General features: G+C 29.6%; 7 protein-coding genes and 1 non-coding gene across 8 annotated transcripts; 3 read left to right on the plus strand and 5 right to left on the minus strand.

Moving 5' to 3' along the window:
• Nucleotides 1-153: 153 nt before the first annotated feature.
• On the minus strand, nucleotides 154-1,086 carry PNP1 (purine-nucleoside phosphorylase; the record flags this gene model as incomplete). The annotated part of the gene is made up of 1 exon (XM_046077983.1): nucleotides 154-1,086. The coding sequence occupies one exon, from the start codon at nucleotides 1,084-1,086 to the stop codon at nucleotides 154-156; it is 933 nt and encodes a 310-aa protein (XP_045936587.1).
• A 1,405-nt stretch (nucleotides 1,087-2,491) lies between these two features.
• DHH1 (DExD/H-box ATP-dependent RNA helicase DHH1) lies at nucleotides 2,492-4,039 on the minus strand (the record flags this gene model as incomplete). Its single annotated transcript, XM_046077984.1, has 1 exon — nucleotides 2,492-4,039. The coding sequence occupies one exon, from the start codon at nucleotides 4,037-4,039 to the stop codon at nucleotides 2,492-2,494; it is 1,548 nt and encodes a 515-aa protein (XP_045936588.1).
• Nucleotides 4,040-5,530: 1,491 nt separating this feature from the next.
• Nucleotides 5,531-7,252, plus strand: STE7 (mitogen-activated protein kinase kinase STE7; the record flags this gene model as incomplete). The annotated part of the gene is made up of 1 exon (XM_046077985.1): nucleotides 5,531-7,252. The coding sequence occupies one exon, from the start codon at nucleotides 5,531-5,533 to the stop codon at nucleotides 7,250-7,252; it is 1,722 nt and encodes a 573-aa protein (XP_045936589.1).
• Nucleotides 7,253-7,601: 349 nt separating this feature from the next.
• On the minus strand, nucleotides 7,602-7,937 carry DMO2 (Dmo2p; the record flags this gene model as incomplete). The annotated part of the gene is made up of 1 exon (XM_046077986.1): nucleotides 7,602-7,937. The coding sequence occupies one exon, from the start codon at nucleotides 7,935-7,937 to the stop codon at nucleotides 7,602-7,604; it is 336 nt and encodes a 111-aa protein (XP_045936590.1).
• Nucleotides 7,938-8,209: 272 nt separating this feature from the next.
• On the minus strand, nucleotides 8,210-8,283 carry SCDLUD_000245. The gene has a single exon. It is a non-coding gene; the product is annotated as a tRNA-Ile (tRNA).
• Nucleotides 8,284-8,653: 370 nt separating this feature from the next.
• On the plus strand, nucleotides 8,654-10,249 carry CMR1 (Cmr1p; the record flags this gene model as incomplete). The annotated part of the gene is made up of 1 exon (XM_046077987.1): nucleotides 8,654-10,249. One exon carries the CDS (start codon nucleotides 8,654-8,656, stop codon nucleotides 10,247-10,249), a length of 1,596 nt encoding a protein of 531 aa, XP_045936591.1.
• Nucleotides 10,250-10,427: 178 nt separating this feature from the next.
• On the minus strand, nucleotides 10,428-11,135 carry IAT4 (Iat4p; the record flags this gene model as incomplete). Its single annotated transcript, XM_046077988.1, has 1 exon — nucleotides 10,428-11,135. One exon carries the CDS (start codon nucleotides 11,133-11,135, stop codon nucleotides 10,428-10,430), a length of 708 nt encoding a protein of 235 aa, XP_045936592.1.
• Nucleotides 11,136-12,313: 1,178 nt separating this feature from the next.
• Nucleotides 12,314-14,833, plus strand: SCDLUD_000248 (Zn(II)2Cys6 transcription factor; the record flags this gene model as incomplete). Its single annotated transcript, XM_046077989.1, has 1 exon — nucleotides 12,314-14,833. One exon carries the CDS (start codon nucleotides 12,314-12,316, stop codon nucleotides 14,831-14,833), a length of 2,520 nt encoding a protein of 839 aa, XP_045936593.1.
• Between the last annotated feature and the right edge of the window lie 73 nt (nucleotides 14,834-14,906).

Below are 14,906 nucleotides of genomic sequence, written 5' to 3' on the forward strand. Positions count from 1 at the left end.
TTTCTCTTTCTTTTACACCAATTATTGATTGGTTTATTTTATCATTTAAAAGAAAAAAGGGGGGAAAAAAAATTGTTAAACTAGAACAAGAAAAATAAATAAATAAATCTTTAAATAAATCTTTAAATTAAAAAATAAAAAGGCAATGCCATTTCACAATTCACTTACGATACCTTCTATTAAGGCTTGTAAATCTTTAGAAGCTGCTTTACCCATTTCTAAAACCTCATCGTGATTGGCTTTCCCTTGATCCAAAGGAATTTGGTCATCGTCTAGCGCACTGGATGGTGTTTCCATAACACATTTATTAGTAATAACGCTAATAGCTAAAATATTCCACCCGCAATGTCTAGCGATAATTACTTCGGGAACTGTACTCATCCCAACAGTATCACCACCAAAGTTTCTAAGTAGAAAAGATTCGGCTCTACTTTCAAAGGTAGGCCCAGCTACAAAGCAATAAGTACCCTCATGTAATTGTCTGGGTATTTTCAGTTCTTCTTTTTTTTGAAAGGCTAATTTTCTCAATTCTAAATTATAGCAATCACTTGTAGCTAAAAACCTTGGGCCATATTTATCATAATTTGGCCCTCTTAATGGATTATTTCCACATAGGCCTGGTAAATTAACATGGTCATACAGTAGCATTAAATCACCAACCTCGTATATTGGGTTTAATCCACCGCTTGCATTGGTAGCAACCAAGGTCTTCAAGCTAGAACCACAATGGCTAATAGAAAACTCATGTAAGGCCCTAATTGGAAAAACGATTTTATCCAAAGAGTGGCCTTCGTAAAAATGGAATCTACCGGACATAATTACGACCGGGGTTTGCTTAACAAAGCCAAACCATAATTCGCCATTGTGACCTTGAACTGTACTTGATGCAAAGCCAGGAATTATGGAATATGGTAAAATTAGATGATCTTTATTTTGCAATTCAGAAGTGATACCACTTAATCCTGAACCACAAATAATTAAACAATGAGGATGGAATGGTCTTTCTGATTTAAAATGGGCAGTAACATTTGCTTGAATGAAATCAGATGCTTGTTGAATTGTTTTTTTTGCTTCTTCAACGGACATCTTATGTTTTGTTTTTGTTTTTGTTTTTGTTTTTGTTTTTGTTTTTGTGTTAATAGACAACTGTGTTTATAGTAATTCAAGAAAAATGTTCTCTTATAAAAAAATAAAGAAAAGTAAAGAAAATTATGTAGAGGGAGTGAAAATAAGATAATTTAATGATGGCGCGGGTTAAAACTGGCAGTTGAACCAATTAAGTTCAACAACTGTAAGAAATAAAGCAATAAGTGAAAGAAAAGGGGAAGAAAAAAAAAATAGCAATTGTGCACACAGCAGATAATATCAGTGTTATATATAAAATCAACATGTCATAGTATAGGCTTAGTTTCTTTCTGTTTACACAGTTACATCTATACGTCCAACTTTTTGATATAGTATATATCCAGCCAATTATTTAAGCAGATCCATTTGTTGTAATATATAATATAAGTTGTATATTGATCTACATATATATATATACTTAAAAAAAAAAAAAAAAAAAAATTAAAAAATAAAAAAATTAAAAAATTAAAAAAAAATAAAAAAATAAAAAAATAAAAAAATAAAAATAAAAAGGTTTATTAAAATATATTCTTTCCAAAATAACATCACACTCATCAAACAAAATTAATAGGTAATTTGTCAATGAAAAAAAATAAAATAAAATAAAATAAAATAGAACTATTAAAGATCTAAGTGGCAGATCTGTATATTTAATGACAATCTTTACTAATAAACATGAATAATAACAGGATTATTTATATCACATGGCATTCGTTCTCTAGATCTTGCATTATAAATAATATAATTATGGTGTTAATAAAACTTCAATTGATATTAATGATTTATAAGTCAAAAAAAGAAAAAAAAAAATTGGTGGATATCACCATATTCGTAATCAAAAAAAATATATCATTCTTGGTTTAATATTAAGGAGCATGAGCTTAGTTTGTGATATAATAAAAAAAAAAAAAAACAATATTATGAAAACAATAACATAAAAATAAGCATATGAAAAATACCTCCCTATGCTTAAGATTACCAAACTGGATATTATTTGTCGATCTTTCGGTTTCTAACAAAAGATATATAATATTAATATTCGACAATCAAAATATAAACACAGATAAAATTTTTGAAAAAAAAAAAAAAAAAAAAAAAAAAAAAAGAAAAAGAAAAAGAAAAAGAAAAAGAAAAAGAAAAAGAAAAAGAAAAAGGTAAAAAGTAAATAAAAAGGACTAAACCCCAGCATCCTATCATATCAATAATACCACAAATAGTCTAATCAAATTTAATATACAATTGACCGCAATAAAGTGTAATGAAAATTAAAAAGAAAGAGAAAAAAAAAAAGTGATAAATAAAAATAAAAAACCGGTCTTGAACTAGTTGCTCAATATTGACCAGTCTTATATAAATTTATTTTAGTTTAAAACTGTTGTTGTGGCTGTTGATACCCATTGAATGGAGCAGACTGTTGTGGTTGCTGTGGATAATGATTAAATTGCTGTTGTGGTTGTTGGACAGGATATTGCATTGCAAATTGAGGATTACCTTGTTGTGGTGGTAAATTAAATTGTTGAGGTTGGGGTTGTTGCTGCTGGGGTTGTTGCTGCTGGGGTTGTTGTTGCTGGTATTGTTGCTGCTGATATTGTTGCTGCTGATATTGTTGCTGCTGAGATGGTAACTGTTGAGCAATAGAAGTCTGTGGACCATTAATAGTCGCGGGTGTAGCAAATGGTTTTGGAATAGCCGTTGAATCTTCAGCAACATATAATGATTTATCAATAGTTGGTGGAATTGGCTGAATTTCAGTGCCTAATTCTTGTTCAATTTTGTATAAACTAAAACGATCATTCCAATTAATTAAATTAATAGCCAACCCTAGATGACCAAATCTACCCGATCTACCGATTCTATGTAGATAAGTTTCAGCAGTCTTTGGAAAATCAAAATTAATGACAACATTAACAGCTTGAATATCAATACCTCTTGTTAATAAATCGGAACAGACTAGAGTACGAACCTTACCTTGACGAAATTCATGGAAAACTGTATTTCTCTCTTGTTGAGACATTCTTGCATGGGAATAATAACAAGAATATCCCAAATCTGTAATTTTCTTAGCCAACAACTCAACACGATTTGTAGAATTACAGAATATAATAGCTTGATTAATTTGCAATTTAGAAAATAATGTATTTAAACAATGTAATTTTTGCCTTTCCTCCACAAATGCATAGTACTGTGTAATACCTTTCAAAGTTAGTTCATCCATTAGATTGATTTCATATGGTTTTTCTAAATGTTGATCCATAAAATACTTGACTGTTAATGGGAAAGTGGCACTAAATAATAATGATTGATGCTTGGCTGGGAAAAAAGTTAAAATCTGTTCCACTAGCGTTTTAAAATCACGACTCAACATTTTATCCGCTTCATCCATAATAAACATATGGCACTCGCTTAAATCAGCAACTTTTCTAGAAGCTAAATCTAAAACCCTACCCGGTGTACCGACTAAAACGTGAACAGGCTCGTGTAATCTCAAAATATCATCTCTTAGATTAGTACCACCAGTAGATACCATACAAGATATATTTAAATGTTTCCCTAAGGTACGAACAACTTGAGAAGTCTGTAGTGCTAATTCCCTTGTGGGGACCAAGATCAAAGCCTGTATCTTATTAACTTTTGGTTTTAATTTTTCTAGTGTTGGAATGACAAATGCAGCAGTTTTACCGGTACCGTTTTTTGCTCTTGCTAGAATATCTCTGCCTGCTATAGCAATTGGAATAGACTCTTCTTGAATGGGCGAAGGATTTTCAAATCCAGCTTCAAAAATACCCATCAATAATTCTCTTTTTAAATAGAAATCTTCAAAGGAATTACCCTTCGTCTTGGTAACGTCATCCGTCTGAGGTCTAATATCTTTCTTTGGTAAAGTTAAACTACTTTTCCAATCTGATGAATCCATTTTTATTAATGTGATTTATAATATAGAATTTAATGTTGTTTGAGCTTTTGCTTAATTTGTTTTTTTTGGAGTTGGCCAATGGGCAACAATATAGTGTGGTAAGTAAATTGATTTCTTTCTGTTATACTGATTGAAAATAAATTTAGAATTCCCGAGTTTAAATATACGTTTATGACTTAGTCTATGGATTTCTGTTATCGATATTTCTTTGTTTTTGTTCTTACCTTTTTTTTTTTTCTCAGTTTGGTAATAATATTTTGGTTCAAAGTAATCTTTTGTTTTCAGTTTATTTTTTTTTTTTCTCTTTTTTTTTTTAATTTTTTTTTTTTTTTTTTTGCTATTTTTTGTTTGCTTTTTGTTCTTGCTTTTTTTTTTTTTTTTTTTTTGTAAAAGTGTGCTATGTAATAATATATTCAGTGTATACTATTAAAACAAATAAATAAAATGAAGCACTCGCAATTTGGATAGTAAATTGGTATTTATTTGATCAAAGTTTTGAGTAGAATAAGATATAAAAGGGAAATGAAAAATAATATAATGAGTTGAGTGTTGTTGGTTTCTATTTGAAATAGTGGAAAACGAAAATAAAATAAAATAAAAAGAAAAAACCCAAAAAAAAAAAAAGGAGTTAATGTGGATAAGTTATTTATTGTTCTTGTGACTAGTGTTAATGGTTTGTTTTGAATGATAATAATAATAATAATAATAATAAAAAAGAAAGGAAAATAAGTAAAATGAAATAAAGTAAAATAAAATAAAAAGGAAGTTGAACAAACAAAATTAAATAAACTTTAGTACAATATATGCGTAAAGCTTTTTTTAATTTTTTTAATTTTTTTTTTTTTTTCCTTTTTTTCCTTCTTTTTCTCTTTTGCTTATAATTAACAAAAAAGGTATTTCTTATTCTTTTTTCAATTCCAATTGGAAATAAAATAGAATTAAATAATCAGGCAGAGAGAGAAAGAGAGAGATAATTGACAAAATACAATCTGTCTGCTTAGCTACGTAACTAACTACAACAGCTGTTGTTCTATTCTTTCCTGCGTGCTTTTCTTCCCCTCTTTCTTTTACTGGAAAGTATAACAGGTTTTAATTCCGGGTAACACATTATCATACTAATAATAATAAAAATCAAATGTACAGCAATCAATACTGGCACGTGATTGTTCTTTTTTTACCCACCGCCTCGTTCCCAAAAAAGAAAAGAAAAGAAAAGAAAAAAAAAACAAAACAGCTATTTTTTTTTTTTTTTATTGTGTCGTTTCGTACTGCTTTAACAGTAAACCCACACAATTTGCTTAGCACTGGTAGTGTTTGTTTTACTCTATTCGATGCTTATTACAACAAATAACGTAAAAAGAATAACCAATTCCCAACTTTTTAACATCTACCAAAACAGAAAAAATTAAACAACAACATAAAAGAAAATAAGGCCAAATCTTTTTGTTTTTTTTTTTTCTTTTTTTTTTTTCTTCTTTTTTTACATGCACAATGAATTTAGATATAAATAGACAAAATTTATTCACAACTAAGAGCTTTACCAGAGCAAACCATAAAAACTTATCATTAAAAGATAATGTTAGCAATAGAAACGTGGAAACTTCAAAGCAGGACAGTATTGATGAAAATAACAATAACGAAACTATACATAATCATGCTATTAATCCAGGATTATTTAGGTCAGCTAAACCTTTAATACGCAAGAGTTTGAAAAGAAACAAGAAGCCAACGTTACAACTGGGAGAGTCTAATGCTAAGAAGAATATATTTGCTTGCGTTCCTACCAATACCACAATTGACGAAATAAATCATACCAATCGCAACGACACACATAGTTTTACGCGTAAAAAAGATAACGTTAGTTCTGACTCTACCACCAACACTAATAAAAAAAATTTTAAATTACCGCCTTCTCCTGTTCATGCAAGAGAACCATCAATATCTGGCATGAATTCGTTGGCCGATGATTTCGATAAGTTATCTGTTTTCAATAATGATAATAATAATATTGTTACGCAAGGTGCAACGATACAATTAGATGACTTAGTTCAGTTAGGAAAAATAGGTTCAGGTAATTCAGGGACAGTTTTGAAAGTTTTGCATGTACCCAATTCCAAAATTATAGCCAAGAAAATTATACCAATTGAAAATAATTTACCTCAAGTTAAGCAGCAATTGATTAGAGAGTTGACCATAATGCAAAAAATTGGGAAACATAACAATATAGTCGAATTTTACAGTGCTTTTTATAATACCGTTACAACAAGCCAAACGAAGCTAGTAACACCGTTAAGTACCACAACTAACATTGCTGGTGATGATGAAGATTATGTGAATAAATATAAATCGCCAAACGAAAGCCAAATTTCGAATTATAACGCTGACGATAAGGTTGATGGCCGTGAAGATGATGATCATGACGATGAAGACAACGCAGTTATGTCCAACGAAATTATTATTTGTATGGAATATATGAATTTGGGATCATTGGATAAAATCCTATCCACTTATAAAAGATATTGTAGACGTAACGGTGTTCCGATATCACAACAAACTAGTTGGTTTAATAATGATTTAGTGATATCAAAAATATCATTTGGTGTTTTAAATGGGTTAAATTTTCTATACACCAACTATAAAATTATTCATAGAGATATTAAACCATCTAATATTTTACTCAATAGTAAAGGCTATGTCAAGATTTGTGATTTTGGTGTTTCTAAAAAACTTATAGATTCTATTGCCGACACTTTTGTTGGTACATCTACCTATATGTCTCCTGAAAGGATCCAAGGTGGCGTTTATACCACTAAAGGTGATATTTGGTCATTAGGCTTAATGATTATTGAATTATTAACTGGTGAGTTTCCACTAGGCGGCCACAATGATACCCCTGAAGGAATCTTGGATTTGTTACAAAAAATTGTTAATGAAGCTTCTCCCAAGTTACCTAACCCATCAACCTATACTAAAGAATTAAATGATCTGGTGAAAAGGTGTTGTGTTAAGGATGAAAAAGAACGTAGCTCTTTACAAGAGTTATTGTATCATGATTTTATCACCAAGTATTCGAATAGTCCAGAGTATGATAGAGAATTTAGACATTGGTGTAAGAAAATCAAGAAACTTATGCAAGAAGAGAAAACTGTTAGAAGGGAAGAAATGGAAAGGGCCAAATTGCAGAAATTACAGCAACAAAATCAGTTACCGTAATAGTATGCCATATTTATTATATTTATTATATTTAGGTCAAATGTTAAAAATGAATACACAAACAATGTATATTTGTAAATATTTCTATGCCTAAAGCATGGCTTTTGTAATTACTTTACTTTTCTCATTTTTAATATATATATATGTATGTATGTAATTTTTATATCTATGCATCATTATATAATTCAAGTGTCACTATTACTAATTTATCTTAATTCTTTTTTTTTTTTTTTTTTTTCCTGCATCTGTATTTGTATTTGTATTTGCACAACTTTTCTATGCTACTACTGTTAGGCATATAATATTCCTCTATTTACAATGAATTAAATATATATTCTATCCAATTATTTTATATTTCACTTTTTGCATCTGGTAGTTTCTTTTCAGCTATATTCCACAACCAGCCTTCTGAACCTCTAAGAAGTCCAAAGAAAATTAAAGATCCGCCAATCCCTTTCAATGAGTATTTCCACCAGGTAGGGTTTCTTCTACTAAATTCTTTTAGAGTTATTCCCTTTTTGATTTCTTCTGAGCCATATTCCGTAGCTTTACCGCTATATAAATATGTACCAAACCCTAAAGCAAATAGTGTGCTCATAATTTTACATGGTATGCAGTCTCGAGTCTCTGCGGGTGTTAAATCTCGTGATGGAGGTGGATTGAAAACATTAAGGATATTAGACATATTGATAAGTTAAAATGACTCGAAGGATATATTGATTGTGTATTAGCAAACTTCCTCCTGTTGTTGTTGATGTTTTTTTGGGCTAAAAATTTACTTGATAGGACAAAGCTTTCTAGAATGAAAGAAAGGTTTTGTTTTATACATACATAAAAAAAAAAAAAAAAAAAAAAAAATGTGTATATATAACTACACTTTTTAGTAGTATTAAAAAGCATGGATAAGTATTATTATTGCTATAATAGTCCAGTCATAGTGAATAACAAGCAAAAAAATGGTTCCTAGCAGGATCGAACTGCTGATCCCCGCGTTATTAGCACGGTGCCTTAACCAACTGGGTCAAGGAACCAAACTGTAATATCTGGGGTATATGTGCTTTTATCTGCATTAATTTTAATATATATATATATATCCATAACTTGGGTATTAAAAATCCTTTCAAAGATATTTTTTCTAATCTGTTTTTCTTAATTACTCTTATTTTTATTTGTACTTCAGTATCTTTATCTTTGATTCAAAACATAGTGGATAGCACGTTTTAGAATTTTTATACAGTTAAACACCATTTCATATTATAAAATATATATATATATATATATATATATGTTTTGAAATAAAATCCTAAACAATAAAGCGAAAAGATCCATTCATCTTCTATTTGGCAAGATCAATATTCGTGTATCATCTAATATCTACATCAGAATTTATGTTCATATATAATGTCCCAAAAATTAACAGACTTTCAAAAAAAGAGGCTTGAAAATATCAAAAGAAATAATCAACTATTACAGCAATTAAACTTAAAATCCATATCTTCTAAGATAAAAATAGACGAACCTAAAGGGAAAGTACCACAAAAGAAAAAAGCGCAGACCTTAAAAAAAGCAGCATCAAAAAATAAATCTAGACATGTCAAGAGCCCATCCAAAACACAACCTATCAGAAGATCCAAAAGATTAAGGGGGGAAAGTGCAGATTTAAACGGCGTTCCAAATGTAAGTGATACTCAATTATTTACCACTTTAAAATCACATGGTGTGCCAGATGCTGATGCTGCCGAAGAATTGGAAGATTTGAAAGATACACGTGTTGTTGGGGATGTTAAAATCAGTGATTTGATAAAAAATGAAGATGGTGGGGATGAACAAACTTTATTAGCAAAATTTAGGAACTTCCAAGAAAAAGGTTCTTCAGGTGATTTCTTTGAAGAATTAAGTAAAGCTATTCCCGCTAAAACTCCTCAGATCAAGCAATTAAGAAAAGACTTTGATTTAGATTTATATGAAATTTTTCAACCAACAGATATTAAAATATGCTACGATCGTGTGTCTGCATTATACTTTTATCCTGATACCAGTTCTAAACTGATAATTGGTGGAGATATCTCTGGGCACTTGGGATTTTGGAAAGTTCAAGAGAGTTTAGTTAAAGATTATGCGGAAGAAGAGCCCGATATTACGCGATTTAAATTGTTTAATAAAAATATTGGTACTATAGACAGTATGCCTGCCGATTTAAGTAAGATTATTGTAAGTTCTTATGATTCAGTAATACGAACTATTAACTTAAATAATTTGAAAAGTGAAGAAATCTTAACTTTAAATGATGAGTACGGTAATGAAATGGGTATAAGCGATATGCATTTTGATTACATTAACCCTAATGTGCTTTTCCTAAGTACCTTGACCGGGCTTTTCACCAGATATGATTTACGAGAGAGGAAAAGGGAAACACTATATAGATTATCTGATAAAAAGATTGGTTCTTTCAGTATTAACCCCGAGCGACATCACGAAATTGCCACAGGTTCTTTAGATAGAACTCTGAAAATTTGGGATTTGAGAAAAATCGTAAAAACACCTGAATGGTCAAAGTATGAAGATTATAAAAGTTGTGATATTATAAGTACATATGACTCAAGATTATCTGTTTCTGCAGTTAGTTATTCTCCAACTGATCAAACATTAGTATGCAATGGATATGATGATACAATTAGATTATTCGACGTTAAAAAAATTACTGGAACCGATTTAGAACCTAGAGAAACAATAAAACACAATTGTCAATCTGGGAGATGGACAAGTATTTTAAAAGCTCGATTCAAACCAAATATGAATGTCTTTGCTATTGCTAACATGGGAAGGGCTATTGATTTATACACTAGCAATGGTGATCAACTGGCCCATTTACAAACTAGAACGGTTCCAGCAGTTATCTCATGGCACCCGTACAAAAATTGGATAGCAGGTGGAAATTCCAGTGGCCAAATTTTCTTATTTACGGACAATGGATCAGCAAAACCGATAGAAGAGTAAGAAAAAAATAAAATTGTAGTATCGTACGTGTAATCTATATATATATATATATATATATATATATATATTAAAAAAAAAAAAAAAAAGTTTTTAAGTTTCCAGAGTCAACCTCTTTTCTTTTAGTTTATATACATATACTTATGTTTGTTTGTTTATTTGTTCTTTTTTTTTTTTACGTTTAGACATATCCTGGGAAAGTATTTTTGTTATAAAACATTAAATAGGCATCAAATCCTTCCCCGTTAGGATCAGGTTTTCCATTCTTGTCAACCTCATTTTTACCATAATTAAAGTTCAAATATGTTTTGAAACCAAAGTACTCGTAAACGGCTTTAGCTTTTTCAGAGATAGCTTCCAAAACAACAGAAGCATTTTCTGCATCAGCCTTTTCTTTGTAGGTTTCAAAAATTTTCCTGACAGAACCTCTGATCTCCGGCTTGGATAAATCCTTACCGATAATAAATAGATAGTAATATTTGTGTCCTTCTGGAAATATCTCATGTTTTTTGTGATCTAAGTCAAAAAACAATTCCTTGTTGAACTTGTCATCATTGGTTAACCATTGGCTAATAGGCTCATTTGGTCTGGTGTAAATAGCCACAGCATGGAAATCGTTGGCCTCAACGATATCAGCGCCTTTGTCATCATAGAATGCAGTAAAATATTGTATCATAGTCTTCATTCTAATTGGAGAAACATATTCATCAATAGGTACATTGAAAAACTTTTTCATTAAATACTCATTGGAAGCAGAATCTTTAAAAGCAATAGCCAACGTGTCGGCAACTCTCTCAACATCATGTGTTAAATTTATTGGGACAGCAGATCTGGAATGTGTCAATTTTTCTGGAGCAGGGGTAGTTTCAGGGGTAAATGTTGTACTCATAATGTTTATCTGTATTGAAATACGTGTATATTGCTTCTTTCCTTTAGGTTTTTTTTTTCTCTTTTTTCTTTTACTTAATTCGAATTATTTCTAACAGAAGAAAAGTTTTTGGAGTTTATGATAGTCCAAAAAAAAAAAAATTAAGTCTAAACTTTAACATATACAGTCTATTTATATAGCTTTTTTATTTTAAAAAATTTTACTTTCGATGGGCTAATTAGTTGTAATTAATACCATTTTCATTAATAAATAATACATTGTATTTAGATGATATTGTTACGTAATTTTATTCATTATTCAAGGATTAAAAAAAAAAAAAATCTAAAGGAAATAACAGAAGATCGCTCAAAGAAGTAATTCAAATACTTGAACAATCATGGAATTGCGCTTAGATAAGAAATTGGCTTCCCAAATGGAAAAGCCATCGTTTAATTTCATTTTTCACGCATTTTTAAAACAAAAAAAGGAAGGTAAAAAAAAATTTTAAAAAAAAAAAAAAGATAAAATTAACCGCTTATTAAGGAATAAAAGGACCTTTATAAATTATTTTTTTTTTCTCGATTCATAAACTTTGAAAAATGGTTTCTTCTACGAGCGTTGTTCTTTGATAAAATGAAATCAAAAAAAAGTATGGAAATACTCTTATTGCATTAATTACGAAAGACATTTTAATAGTATACACTTTGTTTTTGTGTATCAGTTAAAAGTTAAAATTCATAATGTTGCCTCTTTTATATAATTAATTTAATTTTGAACATTGAAATAAAATCAAAAATAGTTTCCGTATCAATTACAAACAAAATTTAGTAACATAACCTTCTATTGGCTCTACTGCTTAAATTAAAACTTTCAATATTCCAGATCAAATCTTATCAGAAAATCCGTATTGCCATATAGCATCAAAAAGCCAAAAAAAAAGATAAAAAAAAAAAGATAAAAAAAAAAGAAAAAAAATATTTAAGCCTATTAGTAGAAAGTTATACATACAAGTTTCAATTTTTAACTAAAATTAAATACTAAATCGTGAAACGAATAAATCCACATATTATGTGATAAAGGACACCAAAAAAAATTGGAAAAATTCGGATATTATATATAATTACAAACGTAAATGGTTTAGAAATTTATTATAATTATTTATAAGAATACATATAAATTTACCTGAACAACTAGAAAAGATGTATGATCTAATTGCGACAAATAAAAATACTGATGAAAAATCCCCATCTGTTGAAAATAATAAGGGGAAAAAAAGTCGATCTAAGAGTGGCTGTTTTACATGTCGTTTAAAAAGGAAAAAATGTGATGAAAAACATCCAAAATGTGGCAATTGTAAGAAAAATTTTTTAACATGTATTTGGCCTCAAGCAGGTGCTGGAAAGTTAACTAAGGAAATGAGAGAGAAAATGAAAAAGGAAATTAATTTTTACGATGCATTTGCAAAGAAAAATTCTACGCTAAAAGGTAAAACATTGAACAAAAAGGGCAAAAAAAGGAAATATAAAGATATAAACAATAAGAAAAAGAAGAATAATAACTTTTATAAAAAAAATGCTGAGGAACTAACTTACGATTCAATAACACTTGAAAAAAAAAGTAATGCTAATAATATTCAAATAAAAATTGAAAGCGAAACTGAAACGGAGGAAGAAGCAAAGAGAAAAAAGAAAAAGACAACGGAAGAAGAGAAGGAGGAAGAAGAAGAAGAAGAAGAGGAAGAGGAAGAAGAAGAAGGAGAAGGAGAAGGAGAAGGAGAAGAAAATGTTAGTGAATATTTTGATGAAGATGATATTTACAAAATTAAACATGGTTCTATTGCATTTGTTAATTATTCAATTTCTAAAGGCAAAGATTTTATTTTGCTAAATAGTGAAGTGAAGCATGCAATTGAAGATATTAATATAGGCGCCATAATAGAAACAGATAATAACGTCAATCCATCAGACAAATTAGATTTAACGACAGCACAAAAAATAAAAGAAAAAGAAACAGCAAAAAATGTATCGCTTGATTCAAACGACGTTGCAAAATCTATGGTAAAATCAAATAAATTTCAAAGTAATTGGTCAAATATTTTATTTAATCCATCATCTATTAATGACAGCACAAACTTCATTGGTAAAATCTTTGAGTTGGGCCTACAAGATTCTGAATTATTTTCTAAACTTTTGACTGAAAACTATTCTAACGAGGATCTCACAAGCTCTGCTTCTCCTTCCTTACCGTTATCAGAATCCTTATCCAATATCAATAACAATACAAAGGAAGATATGAACCCCGGTGTATCAATAAGATTAGATTATTTACCTCATGAAAATCCAACCTCAAACAACAAAGGTACTAATTGTTCAGATAATAAAACGGAAAAAAAATTACCATCTATAACACCTTTGACAAAATCAACTATTGAAGATGAAGAAATATATGGGTTAGATGAAGAGCAGGGGGAAAAAATTTACGACCAATTAATGCTAAACTTTAAAAACTGGACTGATCCAGAAATGAAAGACTTAATAAAAACACACAATTTCACTAAGCAGGAATTATTATTGTATTATACTTTTTTCCATTATTTTTTACCAAATATTGGACCTCAACCAACATTACCACAACTATCTACTGTTAAAACGTTCCCTTACGTTGAAAAAAATCCAATTTATTTAGATGTATCATTATGCTGCGGCGCTACATTTTTAGCGTGGTGTCAGCCTTTAAAATACACGGATTTGGCAGAAAGTCTATATCAAAGGAGTAAAATAAACTTAAAGACGGCAATTGCAAAGAATTTAATTAAAGGCGATGAAGAATGGATATTTGCATGTTTCCAGTTATTAGTATTGAGGGATAAACTATATAACGGACATGATGTTGCAGATAGATGTTTAGATAATTTATCGCACTCTTTTAGTGTTATTAAGAAAAGATATTTAAGTGAAAACAAGAGAGAACCGAAAACACCTATAGACAGGATGCTATTAGAGAGTTTTATTTACAATTATTCAGTTTCCATATCCGTTGGTACAAATCTAAGTAAATTACCAGATCCATTCCAACCAGTTTTTCAGGAATTAACTGAAATGTTGAAATCGCCACTTTTCATTGATTGTGATGTAGAGTGGATGAATAATCCTGTTTTAGGTTCTTCAGTCGATGCATTTGTTATGTTAGCCAAGGTGAGTTACTTAGGTAGATTAAAGTTACCTCTGGAGAAAAATGGGTATTGGGAAACCCAGGCAAAATTTTTGTTGGAGGATTGTCTATATTATTCACCACCACCATTGCCAGAAAAAATTAAAAACGACCCAGTAAAATATATTACTTATAGACCAAGCCTTTTATGCGCCAGTATTGTCAGTAAAGCTTGTTATTTACTTTTATGCAAAATCCTCAACTTTCAAGAATTCAATATTGAAGATACTCAAATACAAAGTGTTGTAAAATATGCCATCCAAGCTTTAAAGGACATTGAAAAGGGTGACAAACTATTATGTATTTTACAATGGTCACTGCTAATTATAGGCTCATTTACTGTGGATTTTGAAGATAGATTTGTAATTACAGAATATGTCAAGAGTGTTGGTGAAACATTACACTCCAACGGTGGCTCAAGAATTAAAGACATTTTAGATTTAATTTGGATGAAAAAAGATTTAAATTTATTATTTGATAGAGCAACATTTTCACAACTCGTTATTTAATGTTTAATTAACGTTTGTCATTGTTTTACATAGTAACAACAAGTTAGTACGTATTTTTTCAAGCGCATTTGTT

This window comes from Saccharomycodes ludwigii, chromosome I, assembly GCF_020623625.1.
Source record: "Saccharomycodes ludwigii strain NBRC 1722 chromosome I, whole genome shotgun sequence".
NCBI classification, from domain to species: Eukaryota; Fungi; Ascomycota; class Saccharomycetes; order Saccharomycodales; family Saccharomycodaceae; genus Saccharomycodes; species Saccharomycodes ludwigii.